Genomic DNA, 23223 nt, shown 5'->3' with positions numbered 1-23223 from the left:
TATTTATGTGTGTTGATAAATTTATTTCAAATTAATCTTTTACCACGAAAAATCTCAAATTGATAAATTTGTGACAAATTTACCTCAAGTTTAGTCTTTGATCACTAAAAATTATAAATTGGTACGATTGTGATAAATTTATTACCATTAATTTTCGTTAAATTTTATCGTTATATTATTGTGTTAGATGATACGTAATAGTTGATGGGTATATCAATTTGAGATTTTTACCCTATGTTTGTCACAAGTATACTGATTTAGAGTTATTGTAATATTAACCCAATTTAAGGGACATTAACATAGGATAAATTTGTTACAACTGTACCAATTTGTTATTTTTGGCCATCAAAAAATTAATTTAGGAAAATTTTATCACAAATAGACTAGTTAAGGGTAAATTTATCACAAGTGCATCAATTTGAATTTTTCGTAATCAAAAAATTAATTTGAAGTAAATTTATTTGAAATTTTTTGCGGTCAAAAATTTAGTTTGTGTTAAATTTGTGTGTGTGTATATAAAAGAATCCGTACTGCGGAGCTGTTCTGGGAATACTTTCTAGTAAAATCTTCTCTTCTTAAATTCTTAATGTGGATTAATAACCTATGACCCTCTGACCTAACGTCCGTGCCGCATGGTTGCAGCCAGAAAAGCAGGGACCTCGTAAGAGTGAACTTTGATTATTCGCAATGCTTGAGTCGCTTTTAAGCGAGGGGAAATCAGCTCTTGAGGTGTAGTTCATCAAAATACGTTTGTCGACCAGCAGAAAAAGGGAAAAAGACGGAACCAACCCCAAACTGGCGTGCCTTCTGATCTCTGTCTTTCGTGCATGTTTGTCTTCGAACAAACTGTCCTTTACAGATAAATAAAAGTGGATAAATAATTATTTTTCTAATGGCATTGTTGTTTGAGGGTGTGAACTGAAATGAGCTCTGGCATGCACGCACGCACAAATACCACATTGAGATGAGATGATAGCTTGTTTTTCGACCAACACAAAAAAAAAAAAAGATAGATAGCTTGTTGCTCTGTTTTTTAAGCAGGCTGCAAAGAAAATACAGAACGCCCTCGACGAGGAGCTCACACGGCGAAGGTTTCCACTTTCACCCTTGGAAGGCCGGGATTTCGACGCCTTTGCCAGAGCAAGCGACCGGGGCATCGAATCTGCTGAAGAGCCTGTACGAGGACAGGAGCGAAAGTGCCACGTAACACGCCACCGCCGCCAAGGTCATGGCCACGGACACCGTTGCCTTGCGACAGAACCCTCCGAACGAGGCGCATGCGGCGCTCCACGCGGTGGCCTCGTCTCCCTTGTACGACAGGTACAGCACCTCCGTCGACACAGCTCCCGCGGCCAGTGTTGCGTAAGTGAGGACCTATGGTTTCAAACTTTGTTAAGACACACCGCACAGTTTCTTTTTTCTATTTAGCGAAACGGAACACAGTCGTGCGTGTGCAGAAAATGGAGAAAACAGTTTTTGCACATACATGGAAAGAGAATCATCGAGATCGAATTGTACTATTACTATGATTCGGGGACACGAATGCAATACCTGATCGAGGAGGAAGAAAGTCCAAGCTCTGGACATGGTTGGAGGGCGAGGCATGACCAGTATAACAGCCGAGAGAAGCGAGTACCCTGCACATATGCCATTCACATGCACCAAGTACCTACAACACGATACAACACAACACGGCACCGCCTGTGAAATACGCCAATCTCTTCAATATCGACACTAAGAAGTTGTACCACATAAAAGTTGCGCAAGCGTTGGTGCTCGACTTTATGTTTACTGCTTCCGATATCCATTCATTCACGGTAGCAACCTCTTTTTACCCTTCCTCGCAAAAAGTCGTAAAGAGTCAACCCTTTTTATCCCAAACTTGCATGGCTGACCGTAAAATGTGGCGGACAAAATCTATGGAAGCACAAAACTCAGGAAGCTCATCGGGAGTGGAAACATGAACAGGAAGAAGAAGAGCATGGAAGGGGAAAAGGGAAATCTCTCTTTTGCTCGTTCAAATGGGCAATCCATGCATGCGATGCGCAAGAATAATCGAACAAGAGAAAGAACAAGAAAGGAGCAAGAACCCCAGTCTAGTACTACATGTGAAAAAACCTAAAATCGTTAAGCGAGCTAGTTAAGAATCTGCCCCGAATTCTAATCTGAAGTCTGAGTGAAGGTGGTGAGGAGAAAAGGAAAAGGGACCTGAAAGCGCCGAGGTCGGAGTAGGAGAGGGAGCCGTAGTCGTTGGACTCGGAATCCCGGAGCATCATCACCAGAGCGGTCAGGCACAGACCTATAGGCACCACCCTCATCAGCGTCTCCGCTGTTCGGGCCCTCTCACACCCTTCTCCATTCTCTCCTCCATGCTTGCTGTGGCTCTCCTCCTTCATCGTCGCCGTCGCCGTCGCCGTCGTCGCCATACTCTCTCTCTCTCTCTCCCTCCCCCTCCTTCCCTCGCTCTCTTAAGAAAGTCGTTTGTTGAAGTGCAGTGGGGAGACATTAAATGGTGATCGATAGGTTGGTGGGCCGGTGGGATTGCATTAAATGTTGGAATTTAAGGCTCGCCACCACGCATTTTTAAGTGCATGGGTAATCTCTCCCTCCTCTATCCGTATCTATCTCCCCAGTACTCGGCTACGTAGGCTTCGGACAGAGGAAATGGGCGTTTTCTTTAAGAAACTTGGTCATTGTAACGAATTATTTGACACACTCTTTGAGTATGTTTACATCGAATAACTGAACTTCAAAATAAGGGATCACATGCATTACGAGAGTGGTTCAACGGTAAAAGGACACTTTTAGTGCTAAAAATTACGTACGGAGATTACTTTGATGTCAAAAGTTTCAATCGAATCACTTTAGTTGTAAATTTTTTGAAAAAATCACTTATGTGCCAACTCCGATACTCTTCAGCCGAAAATCCAACGTAGCACTTTTTTATTAATATATGAAGCTAACGTGGCTCACTAGAGGTCCACCACAACATTTTTTATTAAATTTAAATCTTTTTATTTTAAAATAATTTGAAAAATAAGCTGAAAATTTAAAAAAAAAAAAAAAGATAACTAGGCAGCAAGGGCTGTAGCCTCGCCGCCGCCGCCGCCGCCCCACCACCACCGGACTCGGGCAAGGGCCGGGGCTTGGTGACTCCCGCTAGCCATGCCCCAGCCTATCTTTTTCTTTTTAGTTTTTTTCTAATTTTTTAACTTATTTCAATTTATTTTAAATAAAGCTTTTATTTTAAAATTTTTCCATTAATTTTTCTTTTTTAAAATCTATTTTAAATTTTTAAATTTTTTTTTTCTAAATTTTGAAGTCCACATGGAACCCACGTGGACTTCATTTTTTTTAAAAAAAAATACTAATTAAAATTCAAAAATTAATTAAAAATGCCACATATTGCAACTGACTGGAATTTTTCATCAAAGGCATTAAAGTGATCATTTTCTCTCCTATTTGATACTAAAGTGATCCGATTGAAACTTTTAGCACCAAAATGATATCCGTATACAACTTTTGGCATCAAAAGTATTCTTTTCCCGCTGTTCAAGTGTTCGTAAACTTGAATCCCCTCTTAACAACAAATTGATTCTCTGAAAGAACAAAGACCCAGATGATAGCCACTAGTCAAACTCAAGGAACGGGTCCTGTGTAGGTGGGGCTAGAAATCGTGATTCGTGAAAAATTAGGTGACGGAAACAGGGAACTTCAGAGACGGCGTCGAACTCGATGCCATCGCGAAACCAAAGACCGCATCGGCACGAACTCGCAAACAGGGCCGGTCACTCGTGTACCAAGCCTCCGCATGAATCATCATTGGATACCAGTCTTAACTGAAGCTAGCAATTCACACCCTTCAAATCGAGCCCCACAAATTGTTTGGAAAGTAACTGCATACCTTGTGATCCCCGTGCGCTGCATTGGATGGTTCTGCTGCACCCGCGAAACACTAAATGTGATGCGAGCGCCTTCCGGTTAGATCTTAGCAAAAGGACAATCGGAGGTAACAGAATGAGACACAAAGACAATGGCGGAACTCGCCCTCGAATTAATTCAATAGGGTAAATTTACACGGGGAAGCCTCTAACTATGTCACTTAGCATAAAGCAAATGTCATACGCAGCAACATGAACAATTTACACAAGCCAACAAACCTCGATAAACTGGTAAAAATTTCACAAGAATCTACTTTACAACCCAAACTGTAAACAAGACAACGCGGAGACGAGATCAAAAGCTCTGGTCATATACTGCCGAGTTGGTCATGGTACCAGAAGTTGAGGCACCTGATGATGACAAGGTAGAATTCCCTCGATTATCTGAGCTGGAGGTCACGTTATAGGAAGTGCTCTTTGTTTCGGCTGAAGTTGGAGGACCCCGCACTTTGAGGTCCATAAAATCAGAGATCAATGCAGGCTTCGAAATTTTATTGTCATTAACACCTATCTCACCGGTAAGCAACTTAACTACAGTTGACATGGATGGCCGGCGCTTGGGATTGTCTTGGGTGCAGAGGAGTCCAATCTTTAGGAACTTACAAGCCTCCTCAGCATCAAAATCACCATTCAATGATGTATCCACCAATCCAACCAGTTCTTTCCGCTCATAGAGTTCCCACGTCTGAAATAACAAATTTTCACAATAAGCACTCTCTTTTATCCGATCAAGTACCTAGAGCAATATCTGTCTATACAAAAGACCAGTTATAGCATCAGTCTGGCAATAGGACATCCTATGAAACAGGAAGAGATACGAGGGGCAAAAATGAACACGCAAGTCGTTGACCACATCAAAGATGAAAAGAACGCAGCCTCAGGAAGGAGCATAATTAAAAGTCAGTCCTATGGAAACCTCTATGCTTTCTTTTCTGTGATTGTCTTGTAGGACCTGTAGTGACCAAAAAGCTGGGGACATAAGCGTTTCTTGAAAGCTCTTCTAAATGTCAGATGAGAATGCACATGCCACCATTTTGATGGATTCCTAGATTTTGGTTGGAAACTTCAACCACTTTGGAACATGCTAACTGAAATCCTTCAGAACACGCACAGCGTGGTTGAAAACTTCTCTTCCCAACTTTTGGTTGGAACTGTCAACCATATTGAAACACGCTAACCGAAATCTTCAAAATGACGGCACGCCACATTCTCATCAGATCTTGGAAAGAGCTTTTCAATTCACTGCTCAGGAACTTATCATCTACTCAAAACTTTTTACAAGCCAACTACTCAGGGATACAAGCAATTTTGCTTGATTCAAAGCAAATTCAAGGTTATCTTTGAAGGAGACTAAAATGATTTCAAAGAGACAACACTCAGAGAGTACGTACTCTTTCAAGGAGATACTGCTCTTCAGGGGGGAGTCTTGTATTTGTATTGCACCTTCCACTAACTATCTCCACAAGGAGGACTCCAAAACTGTAAACATCTGCTTTACGTGTCAAACGCCCCCCAATCGCGTATTCTGGTGCCAAATAACCTCTGCAGGACAGGAATAAAATATCAATATGCTTCCAAAATGAGGAAGGGGGAGCCAAATGGAGGTTACAACATTCTGCTAAGTCAGAACAAACGTAGAAGCCTGCCTATAAGAACAATGCGCCCTTAGTTAACTTTTAGGTTCGTGATTGGCTTAATTTAAATTGGGTACAGTTAACGAAGTGCTCCCAGCTTGTTAAGCATACTAAACAAGGCGATTTCTCTTTTCAAAGCATTGATGCTATGACCCAAGACGCCCGGTGCATTGAACTGAACAAAATCCATTTGATTCTGGCCATGCCGAGATAAAACCTACAAGTTACTTGCACAAGTCTTCTCTATCTTGCTGGGGCGCTGGCAGGAGTCCGTCATCCACTAATTAATCCTGCACACAGGTTCTTGCTAGCTAGGTCAATTATCGTAATCATTACTAGCCCGTCAGTTCCATTAGAATCTCCAGTTGCTTATCCCGACAAAGAAATGCATGGGGGTCTTAATCTGTGTAGTGAAGTAAAGCATATCTTTAAGTATATCATTTTCTGTCATACTCATCACAGATTAAAAAAGAGTTAAAGACAGTACATTCGACATTAAAGTGCAGTACCAGAATTCAGAGCCAGAATCGCATATCAAGTAGTCCAAATGGACAAAATAAATAGATCTGAATGATGTAATTGAAAAGACAAAGAAGGAAGGAACTCACAATGTACCAGCGACGCGCGTACTAACATGCGTAGCGTTGTCTGGAATAAGCTTTGCGAGCCCAAAATCTGAAATTTTGGGTGTCAAATCTTTGTCAAGGAGAATGTTGCTAGCTTTGATATCTCTATGAACAATGTGTGGCTGTACTTCCTCATGGAGGTAAGCAAGGCCCCTTCCAACCCCAATGCAAATGCGATATCTTGTTTGCCAACTAAACTGGATGTTGCTGCGATTTCCACCTAAAGTGAGAAGGTTTTAGTGCATCTAGCATTTGAGTAAACTGACCATCTAGACATGAGGCTATGGAACACATAAAAGCGTGGCGGTAGCTGCACGATGAAAGGCTAATTACGACCCAGAAAAACGGGGAAGGCACATGTTTGTAATAAAGCATGACTATACCGACTCAAACACAAGACCTGATGAATTTTACCTAAAAGAGTTTGAGCAAGGCTGTTGTTTTCTAGATAGTTGTAAACCAAAATCCGCTGATTACTTTGTACGCAACATCCATAAAGCTTGACTAAGTTTTCATGCTCAATCTCAGATATCACATTAATCTCTGTCAAGAACTCTTTCACTCCTTGTCTTGATTCAGCGGAGAGAACCTTTATTGCAGCAATCTTTCCACCTTTAAGTCGCCCCTGACCAAACAAGAGATTTCTTCAATTGGTGCAACCCGCAAGATGAAACCACTAGAATCGAAAATCGAAATATTCTGATAGAGTGAGGCCCAAAATGTCTAAAGTGACATTCATGGAGTATTTACCTTATAAACTGCGCCGAAACCACCCTCTCCGATTTTATTTGCTTCACTAAAATCCTCCGTCACCGCTTTCAACTCCTTGTAGCTGAAGAGTTTGACATTGTGAATACCTGAAATTTCTGTCCGGTTTTGGCACCCAATTAGATGCTTTCATTAGGCATAACCTCTCAAATGAATCTCGTTTATCACACGTGATAAATTCAAACTCATGGCCCAGAATTATCATATGAAAAGAGCCCACTTGGCTACCTTCATCGACTTCTGAAGTACTTCCGGTACGCGAATCCACCTTATTACAGGACAAGAACCGAAAACAACTCATAACTATGTCAGACACAGCAGCTACGAGCCTTGTCGGCAAACTTGACTCTTATCAATGCTTCGAAAGGAATCACTTGAAAAACCTGCCAAAAAGACGAGTTGGGAAGTTTATTCCAGATCTGTTATATAGCAACGACATTGGAACACAAGTAAACAAGATGGATTTTCTCATGCAATCGTTTCCTATGACGGAAAATAAACTGTGTGACCACAAATAGCAGGTGCTGGGCAAGACAACAGATGAGACGACTCCAAGAAGTTCATAGCGCGGGATCATCGACAAGCGCGGAGAATTTCATTTCCGGCTACGATCGCATGACGGGGGCGATTAGATTCAGTCCTATCCCCCCAGATTTCGAGCTAGAAACTGCTCATCGACGAGAAACGAGCAAATGTCTTGCTCGCGCACGAGTTTATCCATCCATCCAATCTAAAAAAACCATCCATGGCATCGAATCGAAGGCTTGGTCAACGCGAGGAACTAAAAAGAGCGGCTTCAGGCAGAGAGAGAGAGAGAGAGAGACATGGACGAACTTACCTCGAGAGAAACGATATCAGGCAGATTGCAGACACTTTCACCGACAAAGAGAGAGAGAGAGAGAGAGAGGAGAGGTGGTGAGAAGTTCAAGCGAGCTCAAGATGCGCACGGCAACGACAGAAGCGCAGCCAGAACACGCAGTGCAGCCGAGTCCGTGGGGGCGACGCGCTCCTTCTTCTTCTCTCCTTCTCCAATTCGGAAAAAAAAAAAAAAAAAGGCAAATAAATGGCCCTGAATTCATCCCCGAGTTATTTTACTTTCGCCTGGACTCATGTCCCGTACGATCATTTTTATCTGAGCCGCCTTCTCTAGTCAAAAAGAACTACAAAACTATCCCTCAAGAGTACAGTAATTATAAACGACCGCCAGGGAAGCAGCGCACCATCTTTCTACAAAGCCGCCAGTTCCGAGCACATCATGCTCGTGGTCGTGGGTGTCGAGCCTCGTGCAAAAGTGCGCATTTTCACGCCGGGAATGTTCAGCACTGCGACGAGAGGATTGCCACTCTCGAAATCTCCTACTCTTCTAAGGGTCGACATTGTCGGAAATGAGATATTCAACATTGGCTTTGGTCCTTATGATTAAATCGTATGTATTTGTACTCGTGATTTAGAGCAGATTGCACGCAATTGATTTGATATGAACAAATGGCTCCTAAGTTAAAAGATGATAGGGCGAAAAGGAGTTATTACTGCCGTAATCTCTGCATGCCAGTTGCCTAGGACTCCCGGCACCAAATATTTTATGGGAGCAGTCGAACTAGACGTATGGTTTAGGATTAGCCACGTGCGTTTTTTGACCTTTTTTAAGCCGCGTGGGTTCGTTGTTGTAGACTTTGGATATTGGAGGGAATCACACCGTACCTCGATGGACAAGTGGGCCGGGTCGTCGGTGGGAGGAGGGACTCGGTCAAACTTGCATGTAATCTAGCGCTATTCAGATTCAGTGTCATCTGACGTGTTGACCACTGTGCGTTAGATTTCTGCATTGAGCCCCCGCCACTTGCTGGCCTTTTCACCAGACTAAGCTTTGAGAGAACACTTTTCTTCTTCCTCGCGTCTTTGTCAGCCTTTAAACTTTTTCGCCTTCCTCCCCTATTTTTTCTTGCACATTATTGCAGGTCGGTCACCCAATTCCTATCAAGCGTCAAAGCCACGAGATCAAGCGAGGCTCGGCCTCGGTCGAGATTGGCGAGGTCAAGCTCGCTTCAGCCTCGAGCGAGGTCAAGCCTCGCCGGAGAACAATGATGCCCGAGGCCTCACTAGATCAGCGAGGTCCAAGGCTCCACCTAACTTGAGGCTGGCTATTGTCGTGGGACAACCGGCCGAAAAAGAAGAAAGACAAAAAAGGAATAAATAAAAAAAATTAAAAAAAAATTAAAATTTTGATTTAAAAATAAAAGATAAAATTTAATTAAAAATTATTTAAATGAGTGCATGGAATTTGATTTTCCTCCACCAAACGGTATAAAATATTTTCTAATTCATTTTCAGATTTTGAACTAACGCGAGAAAATATCTGTTATTTTTCTGAAAAATGACTTGGTGGAAAAAATTTTTTTAAAACGTCAAATTGACTCATATAACAATTCAGCCTATTACATATGGATAATTCATTTTGACAGGTCTACTAACAAGATCTCTAGAATCGAGATTTCATGAAGAGCGAATTCATTGTTATCATAACAGCTGACCAAAAATTAACTGGAGGGCATACTATATTTCGAAATCGCGATCAAGAATCGACAGAAAAGATGAATGGCGTCGCCGCTATCGAGCTATTACGCGCAAGAAACGGGGATTGTGGACCGAGAATGCGATCCATACGCCCGCACAACTTCATGACCGGTCGGGGGTCAACAAGAGATCGACGTGGCCTGGTATACGGATGACGCGTGTCCCCAACGCCTGCGTCTAAAGGGGAGTCAGGCGTCCTTTATCACCGATATCATCCAATCCGTACATGTTCATTACCTTATTATGTAGATTTAGAAAATCGATTGGTCTTCAACCGTTTGAATAATTTTGGACACTATGTGTGAAAGGATAATCGGGAAGGCTGAATAGTCATGCATTCACGATCAGACCGCCGCGGGTCGCGTCAAATCTCGCCAAGCGCGGCCGATAATTTTTCTTCTGAGCTTGATGTTACCTGCTCTAATTATTAGGGAACGAGAAAAACGATATCGTCATGTAATGGGCGGTGCGTGGCTACAGTTAGCGATCGCAGCTAAATTGTTAATTCTTTTCATTCAAGCAACCTCTGATGCCGGTGCCTTCGGAAATAAACAGCATCGTTCGTTGCTGTGCATACTACATGGGAACAGACGGCTAAATCTATTGAGAAATCGGTCAAATTGCACCAACTTCGTAACTTGCGGGACCATAGAAACCTCTTTAGCAGCCCGTAGGTGAGGAAACGGTTCGAATGAATTCCCATCACGTGTGAAGATAAAATGTTGAAACGCCCATGTAAGGTCAATCCTTTTGAATGTTTTCTGTATACTAATATTATTCTTTGTGTGACTTGAACTTAATTGTCCTTACATATTTCTTATTTGTAACTCACTATTCCATGATTCTTTGAAACGAAGCTCGTTCTTTCTTTTCGAACCAAGTAAAATTCACAAGTACGAAAGAACCTTTCAAGGAGAAAAAAAAAAGAGCGACGCTATTTCCACTTCCTTTATGACTAATCCACCCGATTCTTTAATAAAAAGACAAAAGAAAAAAAAAACTCGAATCATTTAATCGCAATTTGTAGCGGTGACCCTATTCCTTCTTTTATTTATTTATTTCTATTTCTAAGGATCTAGCCGCCATAATTTTTTTTTTTTTTTGGTCGAACTGGCCGCCATAATTGAAATGCAACATTTCACATGTTTGACTTTTTTTATGCCATGGGTAATTGGGTATCCACACACAAAAGGCGCTGTGTTTTCTAATCGGGCACCCTTATGGTCAATTTTGGACCTACACTTGCGCAAGGTTTGGCTCATCTCGTTTATTGGTGATCACATGTCTTTGCCAAGACGAGTTCGTGTGTTATTTGAGTCTGTGCTCTCGCCCCTTATTCTTACAAGAAGGGAAATCGTAAATTACGAAACCACGAAATGGAAAATAATACCGACAATGATGTTATCAACTCGGAATGGCAAAGAAGAAAAGAAAAAACCAAGCATATTACCTACCTATTTAAGCCAAAGGTCGGCTTTGTCTCGCTTTTAAAGTGATTTTTTTTTTTTCAAATTGCTCCTAAGAAAAAGATAGGGAAAAATTACGGCCGACATGACAACGCTTATGGAGGTCTCTGGAGCATGAATTCATTTGGTAAAGCAACTTATGGAGCAAAAATCATTTTGATTGCGCAACTTCATTTTTTTTTAAACTTCTCTAGCATTTTTTTTTTTGCGCCAGAAATAATTTTGGAGCCACTTGAATAAGTAAAAAAAAAAGTACTTTTTTCCGGAAGTAGAAAAATCAACTTATGCTCAGAAACGAAAAGCAGAAAAATGAACTTCTAATCAAAAATTCATTTCTAGAGCAGAAATGTTGTCATGTGCTACTGTCGTCTATAATTATCCATTTTCTTTTCGTTCACGGTTATTAAAGCTTCACGCACACGCATAGCGCGGGTCCCTAATGCCGTTATCAAGAAATTCCAAAACCAGGTCTTTAGCCAATCAATTTACGACTCCAACGTCTATCGACCCAAAGGAAACGACACTCAACTACCGGACCCCATCCTATTGCATAATGTCCACAACCTAATTCAATGTTATATGCTCTTGTTGCGATGAGCTAACGCCAAAGTCAGTAAGAATGAGTCATTTATCAGTAGAATAAAAGGAGATGCAATGCATGATATTGACAACCGTATATCAAATTCAATGATCACTTTATGGTTAGGAAAATTTGAGATGTCGACCTCTTGATAGGGGGGTTTGATTAGGAGGAGAGAGGTTCGCATCCATTTAATTCGTGGGATTAGTTGGCAAGATTTTGTTTGCCTCGCGAGGAAAACGAAGGTTTTGAAAAGTATTATTCTGAAATTATCATATTATCGCCGTCTATAAAAATAATTATAAATTATTATCGATAATCTTATCATTTTTTTATTAATTAATTAGTTCGAATGATATGAAAAATTTATTTTACAAATTATACATTTTTCTCACGAAAAGTAGGTCCTTCCGAACGGTTCCGGCCATTATTGCCTTTTTTGATTTCACTGAGCTCAGCTCAGCACCAATAGGGTGCAAATTCGTGTAGTACGGACACTTCCCTCAGGCAGATTTTCGCGTGTCGGACACGCGGTCAACGGGTGTCCGAGCTCCGACACGTGGTCAACCGATCGGACACCGGAGGGACTCGCGTGTCCGTTCGCCTCCCATCGACTCCTCGCAGCTCGGCAGCCTACATTTCTGAGGGAAGAGAAAAGGCCACCTCGCATTAGAAGATCAGGGCCCTCGACAGCTTGTGGCCGCCAGCCTCGCCTCAGCTCACATCCATGCTCGCCTTGCCTTCTTCAAAGGATAATGGGCAGTAGCTCATTAGATGAAGATGGACAGCGAAGCTAGACGAAAATAGAGCTCTTCCTATGGAAACTGAAAGCGAAAGAGAGGGAGACACGAGAATAGTCCGTCAATGGAGGAAACATTTGGGGTGTGCATGATAAATTTTTTTGTTCAAAAAACATGAAATGGAAAAAGACTTAGGCAAGATTTTTAACTTCGCCAACTTTGAGAAGCAATTTTTTACTTCTCCATCTTAGAATGACTTTTATCACGCCGGCCACCATCGCCCCCCCCCCCCCCCCCCCCCCCCCCCCCCCCCCCCCCCCCCCCCCCCCCCCCCCCCCCCCCCCCCCCCCCCCCCCCCCCCCCCCCCCCCCCCCCCCGCCCCCCCCCCGCCCCCCCCCCCCCCCCCCCCCCCCCCCCCCGCCCCCCCCCCCCCCCGCCCCCCCCCCCCGCCCCCCCCCCCCGCCCCGGGCGGGGGGCGGGGGGGGGCAGGGGGAATTGTTTTTTTACAATACCAATTCCATAAAAAATAACAAAAAAAAAAAAAAAAATTAACAAAAAGGAGGAAAAATTGGTGACTAGACAGAAAGTGTTATCATGCAGAGCCTTTGTTGCACAGATGAGAGAGAAAGTAGAGAGGAGAGAGAGAGAGAGAGAGAGAGAGAGGGGGTTGTTTTCCTCCTTTGGGTAGATGGAGAGAAGAGGTGATGATGGCTTTAATTTATGATTGACAGCTGAAGCGACTATTGACACCCTCGAGAAAGAAAGTGATAAAAATAATATTTCCTTCCCTTGCTACTCCCCCCTTTTCAATTTTTTCTCATTTCCTCTTGCAATATTATCTCTTGAAAAATATTTTTTTTCTCTTATTTGTCATCTCTCTTTAAATTTTTTTATTTCCATAAAAAAATAAGGATCAATCGATGTTCGATGAAATAATTTTCTACGTGAACCAGACCAAAATAAAAAAAAGAAAATAATTTTCTATGTTATTGTTGTTGGGACTGTCCATTCTTTACTTTATTGAATTCATTCAAGATTGATATTTTATAAATTTTAATATTTAGAATCATAAAAATAATAATTTATTATGTATATATAAAAATCACGTATCTTAATATATCGAAATTTTATATTTTTTAAAAAATTATTTTTCGACATGTCACGCCGTATCGCGTCCCGTGTCGTGGTCGTGCTACGTGCAGATGCAGCACAGATGGGGACCGGATTGTCTGGGGAAAAGCACGGTTGTAAGCACTAGCAGTAGGGCGAAGAAGAAGAAGGCAAGAGTCGAGGAACATGGAGACAAGCGTGTCCGTTGCCAGCATTGCGAGGAAGATAGCCGTCTTGGGAAGTGGAAGTCAGCTTCCACCACCTTCTTCTTCTTCTTCCTCGACTTCGAAAACTTTTTTTTCCTCTTCTCAATTTGATCGCGAGGCTGAACGTAATCCTAATTAAAGTCTCTGAACGCATTTCGGCGCAGTCTCGGGAGCATTATGTGCCTCCACAATCGCCAAGACCGGAATCTCCGTCACCGTCTTCGACTCCGCCCGAGGTCCTGGCGGTCGCATGTCTCAGAGAAGGTTAGGTTTTTGCGTGCTGCAACATGAACTAGAACTAGCATTTGCACTTGCAATTTGCTATCGAGAATTGTATGAATGGAAGCACGTGACGGCGTTTTTAAGCTGTTTGTTGGAGTGTTTGAAGTCTATCTGTGCTACTTTGGATATCACACGACGGTTGATTTGGAATCCTCGATTGAGATGATTACTATGTTCTGTTTCAACCAAATCATGAACTGCTGGTTTTTCAATTTTGCCGATATTTTGATGATTGGAATAGGGAAACTACCGGAGATGGAAAAGAGCTTTTGTTCGACCATGGCGCTCCGTTCTTTAGCGTGAGCAACTGTTCTGAAGCCTTCCGTCTAGTTTGTGAATGGGAATCAAGAGGCCTTATTGCTGAGTGGAAGGAGAAGTTTGGTTCTTTCGATTGCATCACCAAAACATTCACCGAGACAGAGCAGGTTTGTAACGAGTCAGATACTTTATGGAATACTGATGGATATGGACTAAGAGTAATTATACCTGCAGAGTGGCGAGACAATATGCTCATGTTCTCGTCATCTAGCTCTTGTATTGATTCAAGCATAGTGCCGATGATGTCCCTGTTTCTTGCCATTCCTACATAGTTTTCGTCTCAAATTTTGTAGGAAGGATCCAATAAAAGATACGTTGGTGTTCCTGGAATGAATTCTATCTGTAGAGCATTATGCCATCAGCCGGGTACTTTCCGATTCATGTGTTTCTTTTTCTTCAGATAATTATATGCGGTTGAGCATTTATGCTAAAAAATTGCCTTTCTCGCTCTGCGCTTTACTTCAGGTGTGGAAAGCAAGTTCGGGGTTGGTGTTGGAAGGGTGGACTGGTTGGAAGAAGAAAATACGTGGAGACTGACCAGTTCGGATGGACAAAACCTTGGGCATTTTGCAGGAGTGGTTGCATCTGATAAAAACATCGTTTCTTCGAGGTTTACTAGTGTAACAGGAAGACCGCCGCCTTTAGGTGGGATGGTTCTTATTTGAACTTTGTCATGCTAATATAAAGAAGGACTTGGCCTATAGCTGTACTTGCACACCAACACGCCACCCCCAACCCCCAAATAAATAAATAATCTGTATGACTATTGTCATGAGCCTTCTTATTGGGTGGCAAAATTAGATAGGGCTGAGCGTCGTTGGAAGTTTATTTTCAGCTGAGGCTGGTAGCACAGCCGATATGCCTACACCTGTCAATTGTCTTTTTCATCTCAAGAATATAATCATTAGGGAAGTGAGAGAAGTGTTCATTTCTTGTTTTCTCTGGCTACAAGTGCCAGACCTTCCATAACACTTTCAGGTTGTTTAGAGTTGAGTCTTGTGAAAGATCTTCTGGGTGCATTCTGGTCTACTTCAGAGCGTTCTAGTACTTTTAAACTCTTGTTGAGTTTGTGTCATGAACCATTCTCCAATATGTGCTTTCTTGGATTACCTCTGTGAACTATTAGCTCAAGAACAAGAATCTTCCAGGAATGGCCGTCAGTGGCCTATTTTTCACGCACTTAGCCTTGCCTCCTTAAAATTTCACAGCAAAAACAAAGATTTTACTGAGGATGGTATAGTAAATGTAGAGATTTTTTTCTGTTTCTAACTAAACCTAAGGGTGCTAGGTTTATGACGGTGCAATCAATAACAATAGAATTGATAATTTCTGTAGTTTGACCTCTTTGCAGACTTGAATTTAGCCCCTGATTTGAGGAACAAAGTGCAAGATATTTCAGTGAGTCCATGTTTTGCAGTCATGCTAGCATTTCCACAGCCTCTGTCTTGGGTAAGAACTTAGATTATTTGTAAGCATTTAACATCTGATGCAAGTTTTCTTGATCTTTCAACAAATAAATCTTGCCTCATTTCCGCAACATTTACCTTCTGTTTTTCATATAACCCATTCATGGGGAGGGCTTCATCATGCTTCCTTTCATGCCGATATTGTGAAGTTTACAATGTTGGCCTTGGTGTGTGATGAAAATATTTCAGATACCATTTAAGGGTTTCACAGTCAGAAACTCCAAAGTCTTAAACTGGGTTCATTGTGACAGCTCCAAGCCTGGGCGACCTACTACTAGGTTCTTCTTTGCGTTCTTACGTGTCTATTAAATTTTAGTTTGCTTCATGGTGTATGCTCAAACTTTTTGCTTTTCCACCCTAGTGAAAGGTGGGTACTACATTCGACTGCAGAGTACGCAGAGACAGTAATTGCAAAAACTGGGCTCAAGAAACCTTCGGATGCAGTATTGACGAAGGTAGCTGAAGAACTGTTAGAGGAGCTGCAGAACATGGGACTGAATGTACCTCAGCCTCTCTTTAAGAAAGCTCACAGGTGGTAAGTATACTCCGTAGCCTCTAGCACTTGTTCTTATTTCATGTGATGATAATGTCGGACTGCGAATGCTTAGCAAAGGCTAGCTGCCTGATATGCGACACCATGAAGACCACTCCTACCAAATGATGGATGGAAGTGCATCACTTTTAGCCTCACCAACATTAACATGCTCTTTCGATGTTTATCTAAAATATGGTGACACTGGAGATGGTATAGCACATTATTTACTAACTCAATCACCGAAGCTAGAAATTTCTTAGTTTTGCACTGTTATAATTAGCTTTTACTTATGTGTTTGCAGTTGGTTCTCTCTGCCAGGGCTCCTTGATTCAAGTATTGTCCTATAAACATGAAATGAGAAACTGTTTTCTCTAAAAGGCATTGTTATCTATTGTTGGCGCCATGTCGGCTGAAATTGTTAAAGAATGTTCTTTCAATGGACACTGCATTGGTTCTGGAATAATAAGCATGTGGCATTTGACTTTTATCTGTATTTCTCTCTCAGATGATTGAAATCGCCCATGGATAACAGTTTCCAAATTGATTTGATTATACTTCACCAAAATGGAAGAAAACTTGTTGACACAAATGTCAGTTGTGATAGTGATTGTAATAATGCCTTGCTTGAAAATATGCTGCCTCCATAGTGAGGATAGCTTCTTTCAATGTGGCGGGCAACCAACTTTTGGCATCCCTTGCCCATTAATTTTTTAGGTCCTCCTAAAGATCGCTTCTGATAGTCGCATCTTCAATCTGTTTTATGAAGTTCTGGGGTTATGACTTGATTTTAAAAAATCCTTTCAACCTATGCCATACTTGATGAAATATGATGCATCGATGCACGTCTTTTTTTTTTTTTGGTTGAACACCGATGCATGTCATTCACCAAGGATGGTATATTCCTCCTGAAAAAATTATTTTCCTAATCTTCGTGACAACTATACATGGAGAGACTAAAAGTGCTTTCAGAAAAAATACTTCTCATGTACATGTAGTCGTCAGAAGATCTTAGATTGTATAATGATCTTTATGATGGAAGTGCACCTCACAGTGGCACTCGCCAGTATGCATGATCCTCCAAACTTCTGATCACTGGCTTTTAAATGGCCTTAGGAGTTTCAAAACAGTGAAAATGCTCATTCAAAGATGACTCTAGATAAATTCAGTTAAGTGTTTAGCTGCGTATGTCAAATCAATACCCTTCACCAAACCTCAGTTTGGAATTTGTTCGGTATCAGGTCCTCTTCTTGCATTTGCTTGGTCGTGCTTGTGCAGCCTTCTGTCGTTTGATGCTTTAATCCTAATACATTCTCTGTATTATTGGCCTGAAATGTGAAGTCTTTGTTTGCTTCCATAACTTAAGATGGTTTCTTCTCTTTGTAGGGGAAGTGCATTTCCCTTAACAAGTGTGGACGCAGAAGAGAAGTGCCTATGGGATAAGAAGCGGAGGCTCGCCATATGTGGAGATTTCTGTGTTAGTCCAGATGTGGAGGGCGCCATAGTCAGCGGCATGGCAGCGGGTTCCAAGCTGACTGAAATGTTTAGCTGCTTGTAGCAATCGTGCCATCTTAATGTGGGCGGCATAGTCGGTGCAGCCACAAAAGTAGCGTGTCGAGTGGGCATGATCTATATCTGGGCGGGTCGATTTACGCGATCAACAGAAATAAAAGAATGCATTTTGTACGCTTCTTTACTTCTATTACCATATTTCTTCTTTTTCGGTGTAATGCCAGTCAAAGGAGCTACTTCAATGGCAGTTCAATATCGTTGTACTGCTATTACATAGGCATTGTCGGAGGGCAATCGGCATCGACTCTCTTGTTCCTCGTCTGGATTTTGCTAATTGCTCCAAATTTTCAGTTACGGATTCGTCCTTGGAGTTTCTGTTCAATTTAGATGAAAATTCCTAATTTTCGACCAGAAAAATGATAGAAAGAATTTCTAGTAAGAAAGAGCTGATGATATAATTCATGGGGGTCCCCACATGATCTATAATTCCCAAGCATGGTGCCACCGATTCCGGAGAACATAGCCATAGAGGAACTGGATGGAAGAGCTCGCATGTTGATAAACCCCTCCCTCTGTTATCTCATTGCCAGCCACACGAACAGTGCCACGTGTAACGCCCTGATTCACCCGTCCTCGGAGACGCCAAGACTATTATCTGCGGAGCGAGAGCGGGTGTGGGCATATACTGGTTGAAGCTGGGAGTGGGGGAAAGAAAGAAAGGAAAAAGCGGAGAAGAAAGAGTAAATGGCGGCTTCAGTGATGGCATCAGTGAGCCTGAAACCAGCTCCATTCACGGCGGCGAGGTCGTCGGGAGCGAGAGGGCTTCCTTCTCTTGCCAGGACCTCCTCTTCCTTCAGAGTCCAGGCCAGCGGCGGCAAGAAGATCAAGACCGACAAGCCTTATGGTACTCAACTCTGTTCCCCCAATCTTTTCCCATGTACAAGCACACGACCAAGTGTGTGTCGCGGGAAAGCATCCTATGTCGTCGATAACTTCCCCTTTCGTTTTCCAACTTGTAAAACATTTTGGCGGAGGTGTGATTGGTTTGTTGTGTCGGAGATGGTCCATGTAAGTGACGTATGACATACTTTGGTGGTCGCCACTCTGTTGTGATAGTATGCATGAATGACGGATATGAAGTAACATGCGATTCGAAATGAGATTGTGGATTTTTGTTTGCTGAACAAATTTGTCTCCAGTGAGAGTACTGTCTGAGTTGCTTCTAGGATTTTGTTCATTGGTTAGATGATATTTGCAGGAACCGGTGGAGGAATGGACCTGAGAGATGGGTTGGATGCTTCTGGGAGGAAGCCTAAGGTTGGTCCGCTGTTACCGCGAATCATTTTCCTTATGTTCCTTCTTCTTTCTTTGACTGTAATCGCCATAATGGACGGTTGCTCGTCCAGTGATAATTCTTGAAAACTTGTTCTGAGAAACTGTCATTGAGTAACGATGTCGGGGAGTTTTTCGAAACCAAAATCCTAGTCTGACTGAACGATCCCTTGCCTGATGGTTTTGATTGATTCAGAATCTAAGGTATTGTGGCGTTGCAGTGCTATCTGAAATACTAGAGACTGAGGATAAGAGTAGCTTATTATTAGTCTAATATTAGACTATGAAGGCTGATATACTTATAGCTTGATCTATCATCTATATCTGTCAGCATCTGAAATGAGACTAAACTACAGGGAAAGGGTGTTTACCAATTCGTTGACAAGTACGGTGCCAATGTCGATGGATACAGGTATGCAAAATCAGCAATCTGATAGACTGTATTTGCTTCATCTATATACACAGACATCTCCTTTCCTCCTGCAACCCATAGTTTGGTGAGAAACGGATGACTTTCTCCTAACTGAATAGTGTTTTTCTCATACACGCAGTCCGATCTACTCACCCGAGGAGTGGTCTCCATCTGGTGATGTCTATGTTGGTGGTATGTTCTTGTCTTAGCCAAACTCTCTTCTTTCCAAAATATTCCTGTAACTTGTGAAGAAATCCACGATCCCATGACAGAAATCTGTAGCTACTTGCTGAGCAATAGTTAAAGCTTCAGTGCCTCTTACTCTGGATGGTGTGTGCGCGACAGGGACTACTGGATTGGCCATATGGGCTGTGACCCTGCTTGGGATTCTTGCGGGAGGAGCACTTCTCGTGTACAACACCAGTGCTTTGGCTCAGTAGACCGAGACATCCAACTTAAATTGTACTGTCGGTAGTGAAACTTCAAGTGCCCATATGCCCTCAATTGTATTTGCCATGAACACAGCAAGCTATTTTAACAGAGCACTGTTGCGCTTCAGCTGCAGCAATTATACTGTTGTACTTGTATGTACCCACTGAATTTGATGCCTCGGCTGCTGTGCAATGTTATCGTGGTTTTGTGTAGTGTTTGCATCGATCATACTAATTCACTCGGTCGTTTTGGCCCGAGGATGTGATGTTTCTGAGGCTGGATATTAGCTTTAACTGATCCATGATTGAGCGACTCACCGGAAGCTTGGCATGGCCACTGGCATCATAGAAGGAAGAGACCTCACAAGTCGTTTCTGATACTTCTAGCCCACACGAGCGAAGGATTGTGGAACTTCTAGAGGAGAGAATCTGTCAATCGGATGAGAAATAGGGCGTGAGAGGAACCGGCTTCGAAATTTCCATTCGGATGCCATCTTCAAGTTATATGTGGAACTATTTACTCCAAAAGATCAAACTAATAAATCACGTTGCAGAGTATAGGTTACGGATGACCACTATCACTAGAAGGATTAGTAAGGTGCACTTGCATGGCCGCAAAAGTTAATTTCTGTGAAAACTATTGAGTGGGTGACAAGATTATGTTATGTCATAACCTGTGTTTTCGAATAAAACCGATCCCGTTTCATCAAATCCAGGATGTAATGCGGTTCCGAAAGATGGATGGGATAAGGACGGTTCTAAAGATGATTTCATTCTTGATCGACAATACATTTTTCCTTTGATGTATTTCAAATTGGCCAATGTTCGGATAGGGGAATACACGACACAACGCGATTTTGAATCAGAAAGAGAGATTTGAAGAAATGGTAGACCTCTTTTCTCTCTATAGCTGGGTCTGGTGTTTTGTAGTAAACCAATTAGGGTATCTTCAGAGGTACTGCAATAAATAAGATAAACCATCTCAACACTTTACACAAGACAGATATTCCGGATGGCATGCGAAGGGGATCCATCACAAACAAGAATTTTCAGCTGCGGCAACAAAATGTTCATAAATAGCAATAGTGGCCCAGTGTTCCTTGGAAATTGGGCTAGGCCCATCATAATTTGGGCCTCGCGCGAAAGAAAACGGGTATTCATGTGAAACTGACAACTCAGAGTCCAAATTCGAGAACCACGTGGCCCTTCTGAATCTCCCTCCTGTTATTTATTTGGCGCTCAGTCCGCATTTCCGCTTTTGCCCCTCTCTGCCTCGCACCTCTCTCTCTCTCTCTTCCTTCCTAAAAAGACTCCATCCAACTCACACCACCATCGAAAGCCCTTCTTTCTCTCTCTCTCTCTCTCTCTCTCTGTTACATTGTTCTGGCGCACTTCACTTGACGTTGCATTGGAGTACACTGCTCATCGTCCTCGCAACTGCTTCGTGCTTAGTCTCTCGCTTTGCATGAGCCCACGTTAATGGCGTCAGCTTGCGTTAACACCCCCGGGATTTCGCCGGACTCCTTCCCCCCGGCGTACGGATGGCTCAGCCCCCGCACCTCTTTCAGCCGCGACTTCCCCGACGGCGACCCCTCGCCCAAGCCTATCGCCTCGCCCCCTCGTCCCGCGGCGGATCCGCCGGGGGTCCCCGAGCCTTCCGCCCCCGGAGACTTCGAGTTCTGCCTCAAAGATCCCGTCGCTATGCTCCCGGCCGACGAGCTCTTCTCCGACGGGAAAATCGTCCCGCTCCAGCACTCCGCCGCGAAGCCGTCGCTGGAAGCGCCCTCTGCGGCGAGCCTCCAGTCGCCGGAGAACAACTCCGAGCGCAGCCGGAGGATGAAGATGAACTCCAGCCGCTGGAAGGAGCTCCTCTGCCTCAAGAAGCTGTACCAGAATCAGAACCCTAAGCGCGCTGATTCGACTCAGAAGAACACCCAATCTTCTTCCAAATCGGTGATGCATTTTCTCCACCGAAGCTCCAAATCTACCTCCGATGCCTCAAATCTGAGCCTCCCGCTGCTCAGAGAATCCTCCGACGGCGAGTCCGTCTCGATCTCTTCGCGTCACTCGCTGTCCTCTTCGTCTTCCTCCAATCACGAGCTCGAGGACCTCCACCGCCTCTCGCTGGATTCCGACAAGCCTAACCCTAACTTACTCCACAAGAACGGGAATACCGTGGCAGCGATGAATGTCCCCAGGATGAGACTCGTGAAGCCGAGACCGGACAATCCAAAGGCGTCGACGGATCACCATCCGCCGGCGGGCAGGGCGGAGAGGAGCCCGATGCGGAGATCCACGGAAGAGCCATCGGGTGGCTTGACGAACAGAGGAGTGACGGTGGACAGCCCGAGGCTGAACGCGTCGGGTAAGGTGGTGTTTCACAGTCTGGAGAGGAGCTCGAGCAGCCCGAGCAGCTACGGTGGGCCGAGATTCAAGTACAGAGGGGTGGAGAGATCGTATTCGGCGGGTGTTAGGGTCAGTCCGGTCCTCAATGTCCCAATCAGCTCGATTAAGGCGGGCTCTGTGTTCGGGTTGGGTCAGTTGTTTTCATCCTCATCCTCCTCGTCTTCTTCGTCATCTTATTCGCAGCAGAAGAGAGAGGGCAACAATGGGAAAGGATCTTCGGGTGGAAGAAACCAGCAGAGTAACAGCAAGAATCGGAGCGAACGGAGTCAGTGAAATCTCTCTCTATCCATCTCCGGTTAGTAATGCGACGGCATTGTGGGCGTTTTTCAGGAGATTTGTCCTTACTTCGGGTTTATAAATTACAAGGCCGCCTGGATTGGGCGATTAAATTTGCTTTCCTTCCTCAATGACTTGCAGATTTAGAGCCGTCTGTGTATATAGGGAGGTTAATCACTAGTTGGTGTTGTTGGAGTTTGGAATTTTCAGCATTTTCCTTAGGTGGGTCTCTTTGGTTTTTGTGCTAACCCTAGCGGGCAAGATATTTTTTAGGAAATATAAAGCCAAACCGGCGATGGGGGGGAGGAGGGTTTTTTGGGAGCTAACTTTTGATGCTCGGGACAAAGAGATTCCGGGAAAATTATTGTCCTATTGATGTTCTGAAAGATATGGAATCTCTCTCTCTCTCTCTCTCTCTCTCTCTCTCTTTCTCTCTCATCTAACTGTTGGGCTCCGCGGAGATGAATAAGACTGAAATTTGTTATTTTTCCGTGACCCAGTTCTCTTCCCTTTTTCCAATTTCAGTGCACAGAAGGGAGGGTAAAAAGGTGACGAGAATAACAATGGTGACGTGAGAGTCGTTTTGTCATGGAGCGGAAATGAATTAAAAA

The 23223-nt window shown here is 43.3% G+C and overlaps 5 protein-coding genes across 8 annotated transcripts; 3 read left to right on the top strand and 2 right to left on the bottom strand.

Annotated features, from left to right (window-relative positions):
* Nucleotides 1–1014: 1014 nt before the first annotated feature.
* LOC115737398 (CASP-like protein 2A1) lies at nucleotides 1015–13814 on the bottom strand. The gene is made up of 4 exons (XM_030669507.2): nucleotides 13743–13814; nucleotides 2209–2444; nucleotides 1552–1669; nucleotides 1015–1374 (listed from the first exon to the last, which is right to left on the bottom strand). The coding sequence occupies exons 1-4, from the start codon at nucleotides 13797–13799 to the stop codon at nucleotides 1102–1104; spliced, it is 684 nt and encodes a 227-aa protein (XP_030525367.2). The 5' UTR covers nucleotides 13800–13814; the 3' UTR covers nucleotides 1015–1101.
* Nucleotides 4036–8060, bottom strand: LOC115737396 (cold-responsive protein kinase 1-like). Of its 4 annotated transcripts, none has more exons than XM_048275022.1 (7): nucleotides 8039–8060; nucleotides 7198–7352; nucleotides 6952–7067; nucleotides 6616–6826; nucleotides 6184–6421; nucleotides 5333–5483; nucleotides 4036–4626 (listed from the first exon to the last, which is right to left on the bottom strand). In XM_048275022.1, the coding sequence occupies exons 2-7, from the start codon at nucleotides 7268–7270 to the stop codon at nucleotides 4237–4239; spliced, it is 1179 nt and encodes a 392-aa protein (XP_048130979.1). In that variant the 5' UTR covers nucleotides 7271–7352; nucleotides 8039–8060; the 3' UTR covers nucleotides 4036–4236. The 4 variants fall into 4 exon arrangements, with proteins under 4 accessions (XP_048130979.1, XP_048130980.1, XP_048130978.1 ...); XM_048275023.1 differs by lacking the exon at nucleotides 8039–8060 and adding an exon at nucleotides 7808–7991 and having other exon boundaries at nucleotides 6952–7058; XM_048275021.1 differs by lacking the exon at nucleotides 8039–8060 and adding an exon at nucleotides 7804–7990.
* On the top strand, nucleotides 12044–17948 carry LOC115737397 (renalase). Its single transcript, XM_030669505.2, has 10 exons — nucleotides 12044–12067; nucleotides 13531–13686; nucleotides 13810–13909; nucleotides 14169–14352; nucleotides 14539–14611; nucleotides 14711–14890; nucleotides 15597–15694; nucleotides 15901–15989; nucleotides 16073–16246; nucleotides 17630–17948. Exons 2-10 carry the CDS (start codon nucleotides 13626–13628, stop codon nucleotides 17799–17801), a joined length of 1131 nt encoding a protein of 376 aa, XP_030525365.2. The 5' UTR covers nucleotides 12044–12067; nucleotides 13531–13625; the 3' UTR covers nucleotides 17802–17948.
* Nucleotides 17949–18440: 492 nt separating this feature from the next.
* LOC115737399 (photosystem II 10 kDa polypeptide, chloroplastic) lies at nucleotides 18441–20143 on the top strand. Its single transcript, XM_030669508.2, has 5 exons — nucleotides 18441–18659; nucleotides 19014–19072; nucleotides 19444–19499; nucleotides 19639–19691; nucleotides 19845–20143. Exons 1-5 carry the CDS (start codon nucleotides 18500–18502, stop codon nucleotides 19937–19939), a joined length of 423 nt encoding a protein of 140 aa, XP_030525368.1. The 5' UTR covers nucleotides 18441–18499; the 3' UTR covers nucleotides 19940–20143.
* Nucleotides 20144–21250: 1107 nt separating this feature from the next.
* LOC115737395 (probable membrane-associated kinase regulator 1) lies at nucleotides 21251–22807 on the top strand. Its single transcript, XM_030669502.2, has one exon. It carries the CDS (start codon nucleotides 21410–21412, stop codon nucleotides 22607–22609), a length of 1200 nt encoding a protein of 399 aa, XP_030525362.1. The 5' UTR covers nucleotides 21251–21409; the 3' UTR covers nucleotides 22610–22807.
* Nucleotides 22808–23223: the final 416 nt, after the last annotated feature.

This window comes from Rhodamnia argentea, chromosome 2 (genome assembly GCF_020921035.1).
Source record: "Rhodamnia argentea isolate NSW1041297 chromosome 2, ASM2092103v1, whole genome shotgun sequence".
Classification (NCBI taxonomy): Eukaryota; Viridiplantae; Streptophyta; class Magnoliopsida; order Myrtales; family Myrtaceae; genus Rhodamnia; species Rhodamnia argentea.
The sequence above is the reverse complement of the archived record's forward strand: the minus strand, read 5'-3'. Positions and strand labels throughout refer to the sequence as shown.